Below are 23,219 nucleotides of genomic sequence, written 5' to 3'. Positions count from 1 at the left end.
CTTCTACGCTAACTAATCCTTGCTTAGTGTACACTTGCAGTATATGGACTTGTATATGGACCCAGCAACAAAAACCCAACTCAGCAACCACTTGCCGACCACCCGCCCGCCACAGTTTTACTGCGGCAGGCTGGCTCGGCTGCGCGAAAGGATGTAGTACTATGTCGGTCGCACGCGTGGTGCTGGGGGGCTAGCGCAGGCCGGCAGCGGCGCGATCCTGCCCCCACTAGGCAGGGGGGATGCCAATGCATGGGGCAGGCGGCCCCGATTGCTGCCAGGCACCCGCGATCGCTCCCCGCTGTGAGAGAAGAACGGTCTGCTGTTGTAAACACAGCTGACCATTCTTCTCTCTGAAATTATCACAGAGCACCTGTGATCCTTCTATATATAATCACAGGTCTCTATGGTGATTTCACAAGTCCCGCCCCCCCTACAGTTAGTAAACACTCCCCTAGGCTCACATTTAACCTTTTGACCACCCACTAGGTTAACCCCTTCCCTGCCAGTGTCATTATTACAGTAACACTGCATATTTTAGCACTGATTACTGTAGTAATGTCACTGGTCCCCCAAAAGTGTCAAAAATGTCAGTTAGGGGTCTGATCTGTCCGCCGTTATGTTGCAATCCTGCTTAAAATCCAGATCGCTGCCATTACTAGTAATAATAAATAAATAAATAAAAATGACATAAATCTTTCCCCTAGTTTGCACTTTTGCACAAACCAATCAAAATACGCTTATTGTGACCGCACAATTTTCTGTTAAAATAACGCAGTGTCGAATCGCAAAAAAAACCCGCAAAAAATGGCCTGGTCATTAAGGGGGCAAATCCTTCCGGTTCAGGACTGGATAAAAACTCTTATATCATCCTTAAGCGTACACAAAATTCAAAATTAAACACTATTAGCATAATCAAGTTCAAGAATTAAAAATATTTTATTTTATATGCTGTCACATGCATTAGGCTCAATTCATAAAGCGAGAAAAGACCAGGATAAAGATCTTTTTATTTGAAAAAAGTAATGGTTATTTTAAGCTGTCATTTGGAAATTACAGTCCCATGGCTGAGAATGAAGATCCTTTTGAACAACTGAACAAATTCTATCCTATCTAATTAGCAGGAATTTTGATTTTATAATATACATAGAATAGTAAGAAAAACAATAGCACAATTCTCTATGTGATTTCATGATGAAACCTCTAGATGGCATTGGGGTTACAGTCTACCCAGCTCAAAGAGCTTGTCACAATGTAGTGTTAAGTATTATAGTCTCATAGTTACCATACAACATCATAGAAAGTCATGATAATTACAGATAAATATCACCAAAATAGGTAACGATATAATGGTTACAGAAAATAGCATAAGCCTCACATAACATTAAAAATCTTTGCAACCTGGATACAATCCTCTGTACCCGCAGAGCTTCCAAACTAACTGTCAGTGTATGAAGTACAAAAAGGTACAAAAAACAAAGGAAATATACTCCAACTATGAACTGTAAACAGAGTAAAGAAAAAAAGAGGGACCAATAGAAAAACAACGATTCCATCTAATAAACAATGTATGTATGTATATACAGTATCTGTTATGTCTCCAACCTTTGGTGAATTTATGGGCTAGTTCTCTGGTCACCATGTATGATGTGATTGAAAGCCCTTTTCCATAGACATTTAGCAATTGTTTTGAAGGTAGGTTGCCAGGTCTTTCCTCATCCATCCCCAATTGCTCAGTTTGCTCAGGGACTGGCATGTAGAATGTGATAACACATGTGTATAGCCAGTTTGTACATACATGCTGGAGTCAGTTTAGACAGAAGCCAGTTAGCCTCCCAGCATGTCTGTAATGTGTGAGAAGAAACCAGAGTATCTGGAGAAAACCCACACAAGGAGAACATGCAAACATTATGCAGATAGTGTCCAGGCTGAGATTGGTACCAAAAACCCCAGTGCTGCCAGGAAGAAGTGATAACTACCAAGCCAGTGTGCTGCCCTGTCTAATGAACAATAGTAAAACGGTATACACATTGAGTTTCTTTTTTGTGCAAATAAAACTCACAGGTCCCTACATCAACACAAGCAATGCTAATGCAGGGATCTCTCTCACTGTGGTTTTGTATACTGACATGGGGGACTTCTCCCTGCCAGAATACACAAATCAGCCTTGGCTGCAAGTGCTCGAAAGCTAGTTTTCCAGCATGAACGCTCGACAGAAGCCATCCATTAGACTGCCCCCCAGGCCACCCACTTGAATTCTAATGTTACAGCCTGATGGGGCTCTGCACATGCCACAGCAGTGCCAATTTTAAGTCTGGTGGCACCTTCTGCCAAACTCACCCACTGAGGTCAAATGCTTGGCTTTTAGTTGCTGGATGGTCCCACAATATAATGCCATTCAACCTGTCAGCCACTGCTTTACTGCCATCTGAGAAACAATTCACTATGGATCAATTTTCAAAGGGCAGTAGGCCCAAATGGTGGCTCCTAGCATCATCACTTACTGACCAACTAGACTCCTGGCAAGTACACAGGAAGTACTCTCCTATGTTGTATGACTTCTATCAATCGATGCACCTGACAAATCTTATTCTTGCCCACTCCTGCTCTATTTTTCTTGACCATCTGTTAGGCAATGGGTGGCCAATATTAAGGCAAAAGCCCATCCAGCAGCAGATATCTTTCCTTCACTTTCCTCTTAGTCCATTCAGCCGCTAAGAGATAAAAAAAAATTTTAGTTCTGACATATGGGGGTGGGTAGTGTAATCAGCGGGCGGGGCGGGCGGGAAGGACGTGACGCCAGGGCGGTGCACCGCCCCCACGCGCTCACGTCACCAAAGGCCCGTCCCGGGATGTCCTCCTGTGATTGGTCCAGGCTGGAGTCTGGACCAATCACAGCCAGGAGTCCAGTAAAGTGGGGAGTGTCGGGGCGCATTCCTCTGCGCCCCGATAACCCCCAGGGGGCCGCCAATCGGCGCCTCCGTTTTGCTCACGTGGGGTCAAAAACCCCACCCCCCCATACCCACCACTAGGTCCGGCGCCCCTAGTGGTTGAAAATTGACAATTTTTATTTTTTTAAAATCTTTTTACCTTCTTTTTTGGGGGGCGGCGCCCCTATCGGCCGACCGCCACTGGTAATCAGCCCCATATAAGGTCCTACTGAATATTGGGTGAACTGAGGCTTTGGAATTGCAAACCCATCTGCATCTTGGCTGCACACAAGTAGCAAGGCAAATGGTTTATTTGTTTGTTTGAAGCATATATATAAATGAAACGCATTTCTGCAGCCTGAGACTGGAATTTATTGGAGCTTCTTGTTGATAGCGAGCCTTGGATGTCATGGCAGACAGCAGAGGAACCAGTATGTCTTAAAAGAGAACTTAAAGTGATACTAAACAGAGAAGAGATATTTCCATAATTCAGTCACATAAATAATATACAGTATATATTGTCACTGTATTTTTTTTTTTTTTTTTTTTTAATCCCTTTAAGTACCTTATTCCTGCAGCACTGTTGTATTGTGATCTTTCCCTGTTCTTTGGTATCTGCAAGGGAAAGATCTTTGGGAAGGGCTTCTATTACTCTGCGGCTGTATGCTCTCTACACTGTGAGTCTGTGTCTGCACAGTCCTGATTGGTGCTGTGCCAGTCACATGACTAAAACAAAAACCAGTTCAGAAGTGCAATTCAGTTTAGATCATAAATATCAAATACCTCTTTTACAGCTCCTAACAGAACTTTATTGAACATCAAAAGTATATTTTTTGTGCAATAATATGGTAAAGGCTGAGATGATTTACACGGGATCTGCATTCAAGGCTTTTTTTTTTTTTACTTTACAGGTATAAGCCTAAGTTCACATGTAGGCGTTTTGGGGAGTTTTTCTGCTCTAGGATCAGCTCAAAAAACGCCCAACAAGACAAATCCTAGTCATTTCAATGGCCCCTGTTCACATCTGAGATAAAAAAGTACATGAGCTTCTTTTTGGGCAGATTACAGGCATTTTTATTTTTTTCCATTGGTCACTTATCAACCTAAAAACGCCTGCACAAAAACGCCTGTAAAACGCCTGAAAAAAATGCCTGTAAATAGCAACGCCAAAGATGTGAACGTAGCCTTAGCAATTACATTTGATACATACATACAGATATGAAAAAGGAGAAAATGAACAGCTTAGCAGGGATCTGAAATTGAGCATGCTCCTCAGAGGACACCAGCTGGTCTACAAAATCTCAATCTGTGGTGGGGACTCAAAGGAGATTTAAGGAACAGCTGAACAAAGGATCAACCAGAAAGAGCTCATTCTACAGAAAACAAATGTTTTAGTAGCTTTGTGAGTATGAACACTCTCATACATAGCATGTAATGAGAGTTTTTCATAGTCTGGGTTTATTGACACCTTAAGGTAAAACTTTTTTTTTTAAATGTAAGATTGACTAAGTTTTATTTTGGCCACCTGTGTCCCATTGGGGAGATTTTTTCTCATTTTCTGTCCCACTGTCAAAACAGGAACTGAGTGTCACCAAAACGAATGTTCCCATTGGAAGATTTTCCCTCAACAGGCAGTCCCCAAGTTACACTATATTACCAAAAGTATTGGGACTCCTGCCTTTACATGCACAGGAACTTTAATGGCATCCCAGTCTTAGTCCATAGGGTTCAATTTCGAGTTGGCCCATGCTTTGCAGCTATAACAGCTTCAACTCTTCTAGGAAGGCTGTCTACAAAGTTTAGGAGTGTGTCTATGGGAATGTTTGACCATTCTTCCAGAAGTGCATTTGTGAGGTCAGGCACTGATGTTGGACAAGAAGGGCCGGCCCACAGTCTCTGCTCTAATTCATCTCAAAGGTGTTCTATCGGGTTGAGGTCAGGACTCTGTGCAGGCCAGTCAAATTCCTCCACCCCAAACTCTGTCATCCATGTCTTTATGTACCTTGCTTTGTGTACTATATGACTCATACTTACAAACCGAGGGAGATAGTGAAAGGAAATCTACCCCTAGGAAGGGAAATTCACTCTTGTAAGAGTTATAGAAAAAATGTGTCTCCACTGAAGCTTTATCACCAATCCTTGTTTCCACAACAACCCAAAATTTTCAAAATCCAATTGTCATGGGGACAGAAAGAGGGGGAAATCTTCTGAACAGGGGCACAAACAGCAAACAAACATTACAGGGGTGTTAACCCTTCCCTATGCTATCCAAAAAACATAAAACAATTTTTTTTTGGAGTTACACTTCAAAAATGTACCGGTTCCAACTTACATACAAATTCAACTTAAGAACAAACCTACAGAACAGATCTTGTTTGTAGCCCGGGGTTTTCCTGTTCTGGAGACAACCCAAAATGTGGGATTTTCTTTTACATCCAGTGATTACTGTAAACAGAACAAATAGGATGAATCTCTCTAACAAAGTCACAGGCAGCAAGAAAGTTTTTCCTTTAGTTCTACTGTAACCACTTCTGGACCGACGGATTTGCCCCCTTAATGACCAGGCCATTCTACCATATCAGTTATCATTTCCTAACACAATTGTACAGTGGGTACGGAAAGTATTCAGACCCCCTTAAATTTTTCACTCTTTGTTATATTGCAGCCATTTGCTAAAATCATTTAAGTTCATTCTTCTTCCTCATGAATGTACACACAGCTCCCCGTATTGACGGAAAAACACAGAATTGTTGACATTGTTGCAGATTTATTAAAAAAGAAAAACTGAAATATCACATGGTCCTAAGTATTCAGACCCTTTGCTGTGACACTCATATTTAACTCAGGTGCTTTCCATTTCTTCTGATCATCCTTGAGATGGTTCTACACCTTCATTTGAGTCCAGCTGCGTTTGATTATACTGATTGGACTTGATTAGGAAAGCCACACACCTGTCTATATAAGACCTTCCAGATCACAATGCATGTCAGAGCAAATGAGAATCATGAGGTCAAAGGAACTGCCTGAAGAGCTCAGAGACAGAATTGTGACAAGGCACAGATCTGGCCAAGGTTACAAAAAGATTTCTGCTGCACTTAAGGTTCCTAAGAGCACAGTGGCCTCCATAATCCTCAAATGGAAGACGTTTGGGACGACCAGAACCCTTCCTAGAGCTGGCCGTCCGGCCAAACTGAGCTATCGGGGGAGAAGAGCCTTGGTGAGAGAGGTAAAGAAGAACCCAAAGATCACTGTGGCTGAGCTTCAGAGATGCAGTCAGGAGATGGGAGAAAGTTGTAGAAAGTCAACCATCACTGCAGCCCTCCACCAGTCGGGGCTTTATGGCAGAGTGGCCCGACGGAAGCCTCTCCTCAGTGTAAGACACATGAAAGCCCGCATGGAGTTTGCTAAAAAACACCTGAAGGACTCCAAGATGGTGAGAAATAAGATTCTCTGGTCTGATGAGACCAAAATTTAACTTTTTGGCCTTAATTCTAAGCGGTATGTGTGGAGAAAACCAGGCACTGCTCATCACCTGTCCAATACAGTCCCAACAGTGAAGCATGGTGGTGGCAGCATCATGCTGTGGGGGTGTTTTTCAGCTGCAGGGACAGGACGACTGGTTGCAATCGAGGGAAAGATGAATGTGGCCAAGTACAGGGATATCCTGGACAAAAACCTTCTCCAGAGTGCTCTGGACCTCAGACTGGGCCGAAGGTTTACCTTCCAACAAGACAATGACCCTAAGCACACAGCTAAAATAACGAAGAAGTGGCTTCACAACAACTCTGTGACTGTTCTTGAATGGCCCAGCCAGAGCCCTGACTTAAACCCAATTGAGCATCTCTGGAGAGACCTAAAAATGGCTGTCCACCAACGTTTACCATCCAACCTGACAGAACTGGAGAGGATCTGCAAGGAGGAATGGCAGAGGATCCCCAAATCCAGGTGTGAAAGACTTGTTGCATCTTTCCCAAAAAGACTCCTGGCTGTATTAGATCAAAAGGGGGCTTCTACTAAATACTGAGCAAAGGGTCTGAATACTTAGGACCATGTGATATTTTAGTTTTTCTTTTTTAATAAATCTGCAACAATGTCAACAATTCTGTGTTTTTCTGTCAGTATGGGGTGCTATGTGTACATTCATGAGGAAGAAGAATGAACTTAAATGATTTTAGCAAATGGCTGCAATATAACAAAGAGTGAAAAATTTAAGGGGGTCTGAATACTTTCCGTACCCACTGTAACTGGCCATATTATATAGAACCATGAGACAGAATCATTAATCATTAATCATTTTTATTTATTTATTTTTATTTAGTAATGGCGGCAATCTGTGATTTTTAGCGGGACTGCGACATTGCGGTGGACAGATTGGACCCCTGACATTTTTGACACTTTTGGGGGGACCAGTGACATTACTACAGTAATCAGTGCTAAAAATATGCACTGTTACTGTAATAATGACACTGGCTGGGAACGGGTTAACCTAGTGGGTGATCAAAAAGTTAAATGTAAGCCTAGGGGAGTGTTTACTAACTGTGGGGGGAGGGGCTTATGAAATGACCATAGACCTGTGATCCTATATAGAAGGATCACAGGCGCTCAGTGATAATTTCAGAGAGAAGAACGGTTGGCTGTGTTTACAACAGCCGACCGTTCTCTCTCAGCGGGAAGCGATCGCAGGTGGCCAGCGGCAATCAGTGCCGCCAGCCCCGTGGATCAGCATCACCGCTGCCTAGTGGGGGCAGGAGTGCACCGCCGCCGGCGCGCGATCACCCCCCAGCACCACGTGTGCGACCGACTTAGTACTAGGTCGGTTCGCGCAGCTGGGCCAGCCTGCCGCAGTAAAACGCGGGCAGTCGGCAAGTGGTTAAGTTGTGCCCTGCTACTGGCCAAGAGCACCATCACATTTCACTCTTCCTTTCCACAGCTATAATTCCCTCCACTTCCACACTGCTTGTAGTCCCTTATATTTCAGCACTTTTCTTTAAACCTGCAGTGCTAAATGAGGTTGGTGCCCCTCCATTTTTTTTTTTTAAGATATCTAAATATTTCTGCATCTCCGGAACACAAAATCCATCAGATGCTGCCTCTTTCATGGCACACTGCAGGGTTTTTTCTGGGACAGAGGCTGGAGTTTTGTATGTGCATTAACAGGATAATCATTCTCATGACAGACATCTCACTTCAGCATGTGCTGCTCTGCTCCATGAAGGGTGTCAAGTGCTTCACAGCAGATTCACTGGCTGAAAATCCCTTTTTTTTCCTTCTTACATTTCCCTGGACTCACACATTTTATTGTTCCTGTGAAGAGCAGGGCAGAAATGGAAGCCATGCTTGATACATCTAAAGACGTGATACGTTTCCAGACTAGGAGGAAAAATCCAATGACCTACCACCTTCACTGGAGAAAAAAGGCAATGGATTGTTGAAGGTTATTTCAATTCTTGTCTTTTTTGCACATTTAAATACATTTAACTACAATTAATTAAAAATACAAAATTAACCACTTGACCTCCAGAAAAGATTAATAACCAGGCCACATTTTGCGATACTGAAAACTCATGTATTCCGCGCTATGGTAGTCGGTGAAAGGCTGTTGCCTACCTTGAAAATCCCACCAAGGTGACATATTCGAAGTAGAAATAAAGAGGGGGAGGTAAGGGAGGTGCTGCCTTATATTATAATGTGGTATACATGATTATTATATCATTCTATCAATTTTTTTTTTCCAATATTTCTTTATTATGATTTTTCAGAATAACAATACAACAATACATACCAACATCGTAAATAGCGACATACATGCAATCAAGGGGGCCATAAGTCCAAAAAAAATGTAATTACCCAAATAGGGGCATTAATATCATAAAGGCCTCTCCTCAATACCCATAATCCATTATTAATGATCACAACAAAAAGGGAAAAAAAAATATATATATATATATATATATATATATTATTTTTATTGTTTTGGGTTCACCTGCACGTCTACATTATTTAATGGTATTTAATGGACAGTACACGGGATTCTACACCTATCTGTAAATTGCACAATATAATACAAGGCAGCGCCACCCTTACCGCCCCCTCTTTATTTCCACTTTTTGCGATACGGCACTGCAATATTTTAACTGACAATTGCGCGTGCATGCAATGCTGTACACAAATAAAATTTATGTCATATTTTCCCCACTTTCTTTTGGTGGTATTTGATCACCACTGCATTTTTATATTTTTGCGCTATAAACAAAAAAACACGTACATTTTAAAAAATATATATATTTTTTTACTTTCTGCTATAAAACATTTCCAATAAAAACATTGGAAAAAATCAAAATTCTTCATAATTTTGGGTCAATATGTATTCTGCTACGTTTTTGGTAAAAAAAAACAAAAATCCCAATAAGCATATATTGATTGGTTTATGTGAATATTATAGCGTCTACAAACTTTGAGAAAAATACTGGAATTTGAACTTATTTATTTTTTACTAGTAATGGCAGGGATCACGACTTATAGTGGGATTGCGATATTGCGATGAACAATCGGACACCAGTACTCACTGTACTAATGACACTGACTGGGAAGGGGTTAAACACCTAGAGCAATCAAAGGGGTAAACATGTGTGCCTAGCCCTAGTCTGTGTTTTGGTGTACACTGTGTACTATTTTTACTAGGGGAAGAAACGGATTCTAGTCGCTGCTTTGCAGGAACACAGAATGCATTTCTTTCCCCCTGTCAGAACTGCGATCTGCCTTGTTTACATAGGCAGATTGCTGTTCTGTGTGCTTTACCAACGATCATCAGATGCCAGAGGACATTGAGTGCCTGGCACCTGCAGATTGGCTTCGGCTGTTAATATTTACTGCAGAAGTGGCGCACCGGCGGTGCTCACGTGCCCCCTACAGGGGGAAATGCCGAATTAGCTGCCACTCTGTACCAGTTAAAAATATAGAGGGGTCAGCAAGTGGTTAATATGGTTATTCTGGACTAATACTGAAAACGCAAGGTCCACATATCTGTGAAGCCCCACCCCCTGACTAAAAAGTGAAATTCATAAGAAAACTTGAAAGAAAAATGTAGAAAAATACTTTGGCTTTCGTCTGCTTCCTATAGGCATTCATGCCATCACTGGGCCTCAGGGCAGGGAGGGTTCCTGAAAAAGGATTTCTCAGGATCCCATGCGAAGCTCCCGTGCCAACACCTTTGCCTAGGTGAGCCCACCAGAAGCTGGAATTTAGGGTATTTTTTACATTTTTCTTTTAATTGTTTTTTTTTTTTTCCAAATATAACATTTATTAAACTCCAGAGAGTGAGCACATCACTACAGAAACAGCAAAAACAAAAAGAATCAACATCTTTCATCTATCCGTGTTAACACAAATCAATACACCACGTATTACTAGGTGAAGAAAAGTCGTACAAAATGCCCAGATGAGGAGCCCACTCTGGAGTTATTTAATTTTTTTAGCATAAAAGACAAGGAAAAAGCAAAAGTTAGAGGGGGGAATGAGGAGAAAGTCAAGTTTCAAGAGACTGATAAAAGAGAGGAAGAGGAAAGAGAAGAGGGGAGAAGAGAGTGAGGAAAAAAAAAAAAGAGGAGGGGGATGGGGGAATAGGAAGGGGGAAGAATAGGCGGGAGGTGGGGGGGGGGGAAGATGAGGGACTACTGACCCGGTTGTCTACCGTCTTCACCACAGATAATATCAATGGACACATAATCACCAGTTAGCTAGAAGAAGTTTAAGAGCTAAGCAGGGCGCTACCCTCCCCGAAGCGAAGAACAGATCCCAAATTCTCCATCTCTCCTCAAGTCTTTTAATTGTTTACTTTATAGCTTTCAGATAGTATTTTTACAAGAGTTGCGGGCAAGGTCAAGTTTAAGAAATATTAGTCTACATTTTGAGTGCATTGTCTACTTTGATTAATTGAATGCACCCTTTGTCAGCAGAAATGCATGTTAGTATGCACATGCTCTAAAACATTAACTTTGACTTAGTTATCGAATCTTTGGATATATGAATAAAAAAATATTAGTAAACAAATGAATTAAAATTTATTTTGCAACTAGATTAAGTACCTGTATTTGTCCTGATATCAGCCTCAAGACTGGGAGAGTGAAGGGCGGGGTTAGGAACCAATCAGGTGGTGCTAAATGCACATGTGCTGACAGCAGGAGAGAAGAAATTAGGCAGACTGATGACTCATCATGCTGTTATTTCTTCATTGCTCAATCATAGGGATGTGTTCTAGGACTTTTAGAACCATTTCCATGATGTAAAAGCTATTATTAAATCCCCTTTATTCACATACAAGGTCAAACATTAGATTTGATATTATCATTATGTTGTGCAGTCTATTGCTCGGGTTAGCTGCCATTTTAGGAAGGATTACAAGTGACCATGAGTATTATTTCTCTATAGGATTACAGGGTGGAAAGTTATTTCTGTGGAAAATTCTTCTACCTATTATATAGTGTTACTTATTCTCACTTGAGCCTTCTTCTTCTTTCACCCTCGAAGCAACTCAAAGATTTTTTAGGTTAGGCACCTATAGGTTTTAGCTTTTGTAGGGTCCCCTAACATATTATAGGTTCTTTGTTCATGGGCAGATAGCACTTTGGTAGCTGATCTGCATAAAATATAATTTCTCTTTCTAAGATTTTTATGTTTTATTAGATAGAAATAGGGGAAATATGCATAATCATGTAATTTTCTATTGCAACTATCAGGTAATTAGGATAGTCCCAGATATTTACCCCAACATTTAATCAACAAAGTCTTCTTGAAAGGAAGTGCAATTCTCATTTAAACCCTTTGCGACCAGACTAAGTTTAGCCATGTAACTTGACAATAAATGACAATTTTTTTGCTTTGACATTGGGCCTAAAAACTTGACACACACAGTTGTGTATTTCTATTTCTTTGCTGCCAGGTGTTTTAACATTCCCAAGGCAAGGGGCATTTTTCATGTGGACTCAAAAAGCTTATTGTGATCACAAAAGGGTCAACTTAGCAATATAGCTTAAAAGATAAATTCACTTTTTTAAAAAAATATAATAAATGCCAATTTTTTTGCAAGTAAAAAAATATGCATTTACAATTTTTTTCTTTGTAGGAGCCTGGAAAGCTTTTCACCCATGATCAGCAGGTCATAGGTGCCATGCAGGACTCCTACGGACTGTCAGTGTAAGCTGTCTACCTGCACAATGTACGAGCAAGCAGTTTTACAAAGAAAGGAAGACTCAATGAACTACTCAAGCCCTCAACATTTCCCTGGTAGTTCATTGAGAACTACAAGTCGACAGCAGTAAAGGCTGTGAGCACTTGTATAAGGTGGCCATGTGCACCATAAAAACGGGTGCAACATGTAACATGTTCCCGAAGGTGAACTTATCCTTTAAAACTTGATTTCTAGTTTAGGGGAGCTTTTCAGCTCCTTCGACATCTCATCCCGATGCACGCTGGAAAAATCTTTTGTTAAATTGTATGTGACTCCAGGATAAGCATATACTGACTAAATACAAGAGACATGTATTCTTCCCTGAATCTTGGCGTGCTTTGTGTATTTCTTCCAGATCTGTGCAGTAATCCAGTGTGAAACTTTACCTCTGTGCAAGAGCTTCCTGTACTAAAGACTGGTCACTGCTGCTCTTTCTTCTTGGGTAGGGTGACTAGTCTTGTTTCCTCCTCCTCCTCTAGTTATCTGCAGGCAGTCTGCAGTAGGCGGGAACTTCTGGGCCCGACCCACAGCCATGATTTCTGCACAGGCTGCCGTATGTGCAGCTCAGTGATGATATCACCAATACGTTTAGTAGGTAATAACTGGTTTGCAAAGGCATTCGGTGCACATAAAGTGGATTTAAATTATTTGTGGCTAATGCAGAATATATTTCAAAGAACATTTTTGAGCTTTAAGATAAGATAGAATCAGGTTTGTGACATCTGATAAATTCAGCTACTGAGCTTAGTGATGGACTACAGCTGTCACTGACTATCAGTGGCTCCAGTATTAGCCCCCAGTGGGACCCTCTGCAACTACTGATACCAGCAGTTATTCTAAAATGGCAAATTAGTGCAGTTTAAAATGGTACCTGGGATGCAAAAAAAATGACCAAACTTAAAGACTGCTCAGTAATATGCTTCTCCCGTTTCCCACAATCAGCTTCACAAAGGAAATTGTTTTGTGACTTGCTGGAGCGCTTGTTGGGTGGGTTGAGCACTGGGCAGGTAATGTGTAAGCACACCATAGTGTCTGATGTGAAGCTTCATTCTCAGTTTATTTTTAACCTGTTACAGAGTTACATTAAAAGCCCAACTTTAGCCAAAACATTTCATATAGGCTTTTACAGAAAGGGAAAAGTTTGAAACCAGTGCCAGAATTTTAGTGTTGTCTTTGTCCTTGTACCGTGCCTGTGCAGCCGTTGTGTCCCAATTAACATCAGTGGGACTACCTGCATGGGGATGCACAGAATGCCTGAGTATTACTGTGCAGGTAAACATAGCACTCACACAGGATATGCATTGATACGTCCTGCGTGAATGAGGCCTAAATGGACGCATTGACAGATTTTCTTTAACTGTATGTAAACCTATTTTTCAGCACTTCCTGGATCAGGCTGACAATACTAAGCTGCTGCCTTAAAATGATCAGTGTTGTGAGCCTGCTGAACTCAATCCTTGAGTTGTCCATTGGGCTGCCTCTTTGGGTCTTTGCATTAGTCCTGCAGACCTGATAGGCAGCTCATAGGTCAATTTAAGGAGAGCACATGGCAAGCTGACAACATTCTTTAAAAAGTTCAATAGGCACCCCCTTCCTCCCCATTCATATGCATATCAACCTTCTTCTCAGTTCTCATCCATTTGTCTATTGAGACCTGGCAAATACGTATGGGCTTGCCTACTTAAAGTGGAACTTCATGCCTGCTTTATCACCCTCCCCCTGCTGCATATCTGTGCATCTCCAGAGGATTATAATGCATTTGCACAAGTGCTGCTATTTTCTGGTATCTGGGAGATACCAGAGACTTGCAGCATTTATGCAATGTACAATAATCCCTTACAAATTACATAGCGCCTGTGGTAAGTAGGATTAGTAACCCATCATTGGTATTAGTTGGAATACTGCCCCATCGTTGGGGTCAGTGAAAGGAATAGTACCCCATCATTAGTGTCAGTAGGAAGAACAGTGTTAAATCATTTATATCAGTGGAGGGAAATATGCGCCATTGCTGGTGTCAGTAGATAGAATAGTGCCACATTCTTGGTGTCAGCCAGAGGAATAATTCCCCACTGAAGCTGTCAGTGGAAGAAATGGTGCCCCATTGTTGGTGTCAGTAGGAGGAATAGTTCCTTAAACCAATGGGAGGAAAAGTCCCTAATATCAGTGGGAGGAACAGTGCCTCAAGGGCCAGAATAAAGCAAGCAAAGGGCCACAGTTTGGAGATGAGTCATTTAGTTCAGGAGACAGAAGATACTGTATTCAGCAGACCAGTAGTGTAGACAGCGGCTGTGAAACTAAGGTTTGTTGTAGGGGGGGACGGGGTGCAGTGGAAAATGTGGATTGTAAGCACAGATTACTTTGAGAGCAGTGGGAGACATTTAGAAAAATAGCAACATTTGATTTAAAGGTACACTAGTCCTTTAAATACATCTATAAATCCTTCCAAATTATTGTAAAACCCTTATTGCTACTTTGCTGTATAACCAATCCCATGGCGAGTGGGAGTAATATTACTAAAAACGTCTTGAGCTATCAATATGAAGTGCATAAAATCATAACAAATAATCAAGTAAAACATTCATATATCAAAAACTGTGTATAAGAATGTATTAAAAAACATTTATAAATAATCCAGTAAAGTCCATCAGAAAAAAGAAGAAAAGAAGTGCTCTTGTGCAAAAAGTTAATTTATACTTGTGTATCAACTAAAGTCCATATTTCAGTGTGGATAGCAAAATATTCACACCCAAAAGTGCACACCCAACTCTCAAGTCGCTTACCAGCTACTCTGACCCCATGATGGGAATCTGGCTGCACTTTATTCCAGTATCCATATGGAATGGATGGATTTTAGGAGCCAAGATTCCAGGATGGGTTACCATACAAACAGGATTTTCAACAGTGGGCTCAGCAAATAGGAGAGACAAAGTGTCCAATCATTTATATCAGTGGGAGGAAATATGCGCCATTGCTGGTGTCAGTAGATAGAACAGTGCCCCATTCTTGGTGTCAGCCAGAGGAATAATTCCCCACTGAAGTTGTCAGTGGAAGAAATGGTGCCCCATTCTTGGTGTCAGTAGGAGGAATACTGCCTTAAACCAATGAGAGGAAAAGTCCCATTGGTTATCAGTGGGAGGAACAGTGCCTCAAGGGCCAGAATAAAGCAAGCAAAGGACCACAGTTTGGAGACCACTCTTTTAGGTCAGAAGACAGAAGATACTGTATTTAGCAGACCAGTAGTGTAGACAGCGGCTGTGAAACTAAGGATTGTTGTAGGGGGGGACGGGGTGCAGTTGAAAAGGTGGATTGTTAGCACAGATTACTTTGAGAGCAGTGGGAGGCATTTAAAAAAATAGCAACATTTGATTTAAAGGTACACTAGTACTTTAAATACATCTATAAATCCTTCCAAATTATTGTAAAACCCTTATTGCTACTTTGCTGTATAACCAATCCCAAAGCGACTATCAACTTATACGCAAACTGTGCTTGTATATTCATATTCTGTTATCTAGATGTGCGGTTTGCTATGTCTTTTTCCCTGAAATCTCCATTGCTTCTCGGTAATCCTGTGTATGTTCGGAGCTTGTGTTTGCAAACAATGCACAGTTTAAGCATCGCTCTCCTGATAGCGCCAGGCTCTTTATTAACTTGTTACCCTTTCGCAGTGTCATCTTTAAAAACAGGAGCCATGCTTTCCACTGATATCCATTCAGAGGCAACAATAAATACAATTACATTTTCTTGTCTGTTCTGATTTCAGCACAGCCTGTGTACATCTTTCCAGGTGCAGAAAATTGATGTTGCTACAAGCTATCAAGGAATACCCAAGGAGACTCGCAGAGACATTTCAAAGTTTTGCTAAGCAGCTGTGTGCTTGTAATTGATTTTGTGCAATTTAAAACAGATGCAGATAAAGGGAAAGCTGGATGGTAGCGTGCAGCCGGATGAATGAGAAGGGGAGGCTGATGTTAGAGAGCGTTTCAATCACTCCTGCTAAGTGTATTGTTCATCTGAAGTACCATCAATGCGGGCATTAGTGAAATTAGTGCTACCACGAGAGACATTGTTGCGAATTCATTTAAAATCAAATTCAGTAAACTGTACAGGTAAATGCTTTTAAAGGAGTTCTTCTTTTAAAGAAGAAGACTGGTCTAATGGAAACCCAAAATAAGGTTTTAAAATGAGAATCTGTAAAAAAAATCACAAAATATAACCAAATTGCCACTTTTCTCCCTTGTCTTTGATGCAAACTCTGGAACTGACATAGTCAAAAGGTTTTGTGTCCGTGCCACTACTATGACATCATGCTGACAGACATGTGACAGAACAGAAGAAACACAGATACAAAAATGTTTAAATTCTTTAACAAGTGTGTGACAGAGACATGAGGACACCTCACATAGCAATTTTAATCTTACAAATGTAGTCAGCTTATTACAGCAATAGAGAAGCTGACATTTCTGACCTACTGCAAATGTTAGCTGCCTGGTCAGAAACAAGCATGGAGAAAGTCATTTGTAATACTTCTGAACGCCCAGGGAGCAGAAAAGATCAGCGATTATGCGGCCACTGTGATTGGCTGTCACAGTGGTCACATGATCGGGAGCTAGTCTGGCCAGCTACCAATCATTAGTTTAGAACAGGGGTCTCAAAGCTTTCTAAACAAAGGGCCGGTTTATTGACCTTCAGACATTAGGAAGGCCAGACTGTGGCCAGCAGGAGTGGAGATTTCCCTGGCATTAGTGGGAGTAATATTACTAAAAACGTCTTGCGTTATCAATATGAAGTGCATAAATTCATAACAAATAATCAAGTAAAACATTCATATATCAAAAACTGTAAATAAAAATGTGTTAAAAAAACATTTATAAATAATCCAGTAAAGTCCATCAGAAAAAAGAAGAAAAGAAGTGCTCTTGTGCAAAAAGTTAATTTATACTTGAGTATCAACTAGAGTCCATATTTCAGTGTGGATAGCAAAATATTCACACCCAAAAGTGCGCACCCAACTGTCAAGTCGCTTACCAGCTACTCTGACAACAAGATGGGGGTCTGGCTGCACTTTATTCCAGTATCCATATGGAATGGATGGATATCAGGAGCCAAGATTCCAGGATGGGTTACCATACAACCAAGATTTTCAACAGTGGGCTCAGCAAATAGGAGAGACAAAGAAGGAACTCATACCAGTCGGAGTAAACCTTGCCACATTTGGTACTACAGGGAGGAATGGCGCCCCATTGTCGGTATCATAGGGAGGAATAGTGCCCCATATTGGTGGCAGATGGCAGAATAGTGTCCCAAGAGCTGGATAAGGGCAAGCAAAGGGCCACAGTTTGGAGAGCACTGGTGTGTGCCAAAAGCTGTCTTTCAGAGCTTGGTCTCTGTGCTGGGAGCACGCCCTCAGCAGAGAAATTATTAATATCAATAATGAGGCACAAATATATATATATATATATATATATATATATATATACAGCTGCAAGAAAAAGTATGTGAACCATTTGGAATGATATGGATTTCTGCACAAATTGGTCATAAAATGTGATCTGATCATCATCTAAGTCACAACAATAGACAATCACAGTCTGCTTAAACTAATAACACACAAAAAGTGAAATGTTGCCATGTTTTTATTGAATACACCATGTAAACATTCACAGTGTAGGTGGAAAAAGTATGTGAACCCCTAGACTAATGAAATCTCCAAGAGCTAATTGGAGGGAGATGTCAGCCAACTAGAATCCAATCAATGCGATGAGATTGGAGGTGTTGGTTACAGCTACCCTGCCCTATAAAAAACACCCACCAGTTCTGGGTTTGCTTTTCAAAAGAAGCATTGCCTGATGTGAATGATGTACAAAAGAGCTCTCAGAAGACCTACGATTAAGAATTGTTGACTTGCATAAAGCTGGAAAGAGTTATAAAAGTATCTCCAAAAGCCTTGCTGTTCATCAGTCCACGGTAAGACAAATTGTCTATAAATGGAGAAAGTTCAGCACTGCTGCTACTCTCCCTAGGAGTGGCCTTCCTGTAAAGATGAATGCAAGAGCACAGCGCAGACTGCTCAATGAGGTGAAGAAGAATCCTAGAGTGTCAGCTAAAGACTTACAAAAGTCACTGGCAAATGCTAACATCCCTGTTAGCGCATCTACAATATGTAAAACACTAAACAAGAATGGATTTCATGGGAGGATACCACAGAGGAAGCCACTGCTGTCCAAACAAAACATTGCTGCAGGTTTACAGTTTGCACAAGAGCACCTGGATGTTCCACAGCCGTACTGGCAAAATATTCTGTGGACAGATGAAACCAAAGTTGAGTTGTTTGGAAGAAACACACAACACTATGTGTGGCAAAAAAGAGGCACAGCCCACCAACATCAAAACCTCAGCCCAACTGTGAAGTATGGTGGTGGGGGCATCATGGTTTGGGGATGCTTTGCTGCGTCAGGGCCTGGACAGATTGCTATCATCGTAGGAAAAAGGAATTCCCAAGTTTATCAAGACATTTTGCAGGAGAACTTAAGGCCATCTGTCTACCAGCTGAAGCTCAACAGAAGATGGGTGTTGCAACAGGACAATGACCCAAAGCATAGAAGTAAATCAACAACAGAATGGCTTAAACAGAAGAAAATACGCCTTCTGAAGTGGCCCAGTCAGAGTCCTGACCTCAACCCGATTGAGATGCTGTGGCATGACCTCAAGAAAGCGATTCACACCAGACATCCCAAGAATATTGCTGAACTGAAACAGTTCTGTAAAGAGGAATGGTCAAGAATTACTCCTGACCGTTATGCATGTCTGATCTGCAACTACAGGAAACGTTTGGTTGAAGTTATTGCTGCCAAAGGAGGTTCAACCAGTTATTAAATCCAAGGGTTCACATACTTTTTCCACCTGCACTGTGAATGTTTACATGGTGTGTTCAATAAAAAACATGGCAACATTTCATTCTTTGTGTGTTATTAGTTTAAGCAGACTGTGATTGTCTATTGTTGTGACTTAGATGATGATCAGATCACATTTTATGACCAATTTGTGCAGAAATCCATATCATTCCAAAAGGTTCACATACTTTTTCTTGCAGCTGTATATATATATATATATATATATGATTTGAACCCTCCCTGACTCTAATGAATTACCTATTCATTCAAGTCAGAATTTAATGATTACCTTATTTAAGAAAGAGCTGGAATGAAAACATAAACTGCAAAAATATGTGAAACCAGTCTTGTGGAAAAAAGAAAACAATTATGTGCAATGAATAGCAGCTTGCACACTATGAGATATTTAACAGCACCAAAATATGGTTCAAAAAGTGCTACGCTAATCATAAAATTATACAAATGAATGTCTAAATAATTGTTCAATGTGCAAACAATCCAAATATGAAAGATGTCAAGTACTAATACATTAAAATTTTCAATAATAGGATGATCCAATCAGTATAAAATAACAAAATCACAAATAGATAAATATACTATGTGCCAAAAAAAAAAAAAAAATGACTAAAACACCTATGTGTGAAACATGTCAACTGTAACCTATCCTGCGCTATTGTCCCATGCTTGAATAATAAAGGACGTTTTATTGGATTACAATTGCGGTGTGCGACCAGTTTTCTTCTCATTTGCAGTAATAGGATAATCCAATCAGTATAAAATAACACAATCATAAATAAATAAATATACTATGTGCCAAACAAAAAATTAAAAGAAAAAAACCTTTACATGTGAGAATAAATAAATAAAAAAAACTGTGTTAAAGTCGGAATAGGAATAATAAACAAAAATGTATTGTGTGCATTCCACTTCAAATGAACCTCTGCCACTGTGCTTCACACCAAAAGACTTACTGGAAATATTTGAAGTCAAATAATGCATGGATCAACCACTGTCCCTTACTGGCAAGTATCTCCTCTGGTAATCATACAAATAGCCAAAAGGATCGAAATGCAAAGCATATGAACTGGGTACTCCTCACTCCTCCTCAACCGCCATCCGGTCATCACATTTATGTTAAGAAGAAAGAAAGAATCAAGCACTCCTCATAGTGTAAAACCCATTGAATGCTTACAAGTAAGTAAAACTAAGTAAAAATCGCTCACATATATCAAAAAGTCACAGCAATGTACAAAAACATTATCCATCCAGGACAACATGGGGACACTTCCGGGTATGTGGTGATGTCACTGCATTCAGCTCCACCCTATGCATTTAGTCAGTTGACATCATCGAGGCTCCTGATTTTTTATTTTTTTGGACTTTAGCACATTTGATTAAATTAATTTTATTTCATATGTAAAGGGTTTTTTTTTGTTTGGCACATAACATATTTTTTTATTATTGTGTTATTTTATACTTGGATTGGATTATCCTTTTATTGGTTGAAATACTGAATTTAATAATACTTGGACACCTTTCACATTTGGATTGCTTGGACATTGTACAATTTTTTAGACTCACATTTGCATCACTTTATCATTAGATCATCAGCGCAGCAGTTTTTGTACAGTCTCAGTCCTGGGACCAATTTTGTTCAGTCCTGGGACCAATTATGTTCAATTTATTCATAAATAGCATTGAGGACTGGGTCATTAGCTCAATCTCAGTTTTTGCAGATGACACAAAATTGAGCAGGGCGATAACTTCACATTGTGAGGTAGAAATCTTACAGAATGATCTGAACAAAATATCAGAGTGGGCAACTACATGGCAAATGAGGTTTAATGTGGATAAGTGTAAGGTATTGCACTTAGGGACTAATAACATAAAAGCAAAATACACGCTAGGGGGGAACCTCTGGGGGGTATCAAAAATGGAGAAAGATCTGGGAGTCTTAGTAGAAGATAGACTAAGCAATAGCATACAATGTCAAGCTGCAGCTGCCAAAGCGGGCAGAATATTGGCATGTATAAGGAAGGGGATGTATTCCAGAGATAAAACTATAATCCTACCACTTTAAAAAACACTGGTCCGACCGCATCTGGAGTATTCTGTCCAGTTCTGGTCGCCAGTCCTCAGGAGGGATGTGTTGGAGCTGGAGAGAGTCCAGAGAAGGCAACCAAACTTATTAGGGGATTAGAGGACCTTAATTACCAAGAGCGTTTAGAAGCACTTGATTTATTCTCCCTGGAGAAGAGAAGCCTGAGAGGGGACATGGTAGCTATTTACAAATATCTCAACGGAGATCTGAGCATAGAAAAAAACTATTCAGTCGCAAGGAATCCATGAGGACACAAGGCCATACAATGCGATTACAGGAGAAGCGTTTTAACCTCAGGCTACGCAGGGGGTTCTTTACCGTAAGGGCTACAAAACTGTGGAATTCTCTACCACAAATGGTAGTAACTGCAGGGAGTATGGCTACTTTTAAAAGACTCTTGGACATACACCTCAAGGATCAAAACATTCAGGGGTATGAGAAATGATTCACACCTACACAAGTTGAACTGGATGGACTATTGTCTTTATTCAACCTCAACTACTATGTAACTATGTAACTATGAAAACCAAGCCCATTTAATAAATTCCAAGACGATGAAGAGAGAACACTACTGACTAAAACCCCTTTCACACTGATCTGCTGTGGTTTCCCTTGGTTTTTGTGTGGGTTTCCTGCACTTTGCTAAAGACCTCCATTAGATCAGGAGGTTTTTTTGAGCATTTTCTGAAAGCGCACCAAAAGTCCTGGATTTTGGGAATATTATGTTATTAGTTATCACATATAATAATGCATGCCATGATGAAAAAAGTAAACTAAACAGAAAATGAGAACAAAAACTTTTTAAGTGTATTCTGTTTTTAGTTTTAGACAATATGGAAAAATGTAGGCAGTACACTTTTTTTGTTTTTCTTTCTTTTTATGTTTATTTTACAGTTGTATGTTAAAAAAAAAATCTAATAAAAAAACAGTAGACAGACAGTGTCTCCTTAAATGTTATAAGATGCTATTTTTTCTATTGCTAAATAATTAAAAACTCATAAAACCTTTAAAATAGTCCCCCAAAGAGCTAAAATGACTCAAAACACATTGGAAAAAAACAATAAAGGGACATTTAAAGTCTTTCAAAACAACCAAAACCACCTTAAACCAACGTAATTTCGTCTCTCCCATCAACTCCAATACATGTGATAAAGAACAATCAATAGATTTTGCTGAAATTGTGCAAATCAAAATTGGTCAATTTTGCTGATTACTAGATTGGAAATATGGTAATACCCCCCTGATGGACTTTTAGTATGTTAAAACCTTGTCAGTTGCTCCTATTTGTTAAGCAGAAAATTTTCACCTAGTACATCTCTTTTTTTATGTAGCCCCTGAAATCTCTCTTGCCTACACAAACTGATCTGTGTGCACCATGTCTGTTTCCAATACCACAATTGTAACACTAACAACGCTTCATATTATGAGGAGAACAGGACACTCTACCTGCTGTGTGATTGTTTCCCAAGGTCCATGCAGAAGTCGAGGTTTATAGGAACAATGAACTCTGTTCCATATTTCTTCAAGTGTCAGAGGTCTTCCATCTACATGGAACAAAACAAGAGAGGAAGACACTGTGATAAGCTGAGATCATGAAAATAACATACTTATTCATCCATTTTTATAGGGTTTTTGCACTTTCTGCAAAAACTTTAGCAGAGTTTATGATGCAGCCAAGTACTACTAATGGCTAAATATGTCCACATTTTAAAGATCTCAGCTATTTGTCTCCAAAACATAACACCATAATCATTTCAGAAAAGCTACAATCCTTTATATAGAAATAAAAATATCAGTCAGGATATATTATATAACAGCTCTAAAGCCACTTTTCTTTTCTTTTTTTTAATAACACATAGACATGTACAGGTCAGTTCACTAAAGGTTAATGCATGCAATATTTATGTTTCAATAAGAGTCAATAAATGAGTCAAATCCTCAGAGTAAAATATCAAATTTGCTGTAAATTTTGCAAAATTCTGTGCAGTAAATACTGCAAATTCAGTAAATATTTGCAATAAATTCAGCAAATTTTTACAAATACAGCACATGTGGTAAAAAAATACAAAAAT

At 40.0% G+C, this 23,219-nt stretch overlaps 1 protein-coding gene across 1 annotated transcript in view; it reads right to left on the bottom strand.

Annotated features, from left to right (window-relative positions):
* Window positions 1-23,219, bottom strand: part of ATG10 (autophagy related 10) — a gene marked incomplete at its 5' end in the record, with an annotated part of 249,305 nt that overhangs the window by 36,588 nt on the left and 189,498 nt on the right. Inside the window, one exon of the mRNA XM_082243302.1 lies at window positions 22,594-22,691. Coding sequence (XP_082099428.1) covers window positions 22,594-22,691 — 98 coding nt within the window. The remainder of the gene's footprint in view (window positions 1-22,593; window positions 22,692-23,219) is intronic.

Source organism: Pelophylax lessonae (genome assembly GCF_965119305.1).
Source record: "Pelophylax lessonae genome assembly, chromosome: 1".
NCBI classification, from domain to species: domain Eukaryota; kingdom Metazoa; phylum Chordata; class Amphibia; order Anura; family Ranidae; genus Pelophylax; species Pelophylax lessonae.
Note: the sequence above shows the minus strand (reverse complement) of the source record. Positions and strands in the feature narration are given on the sequence as shown.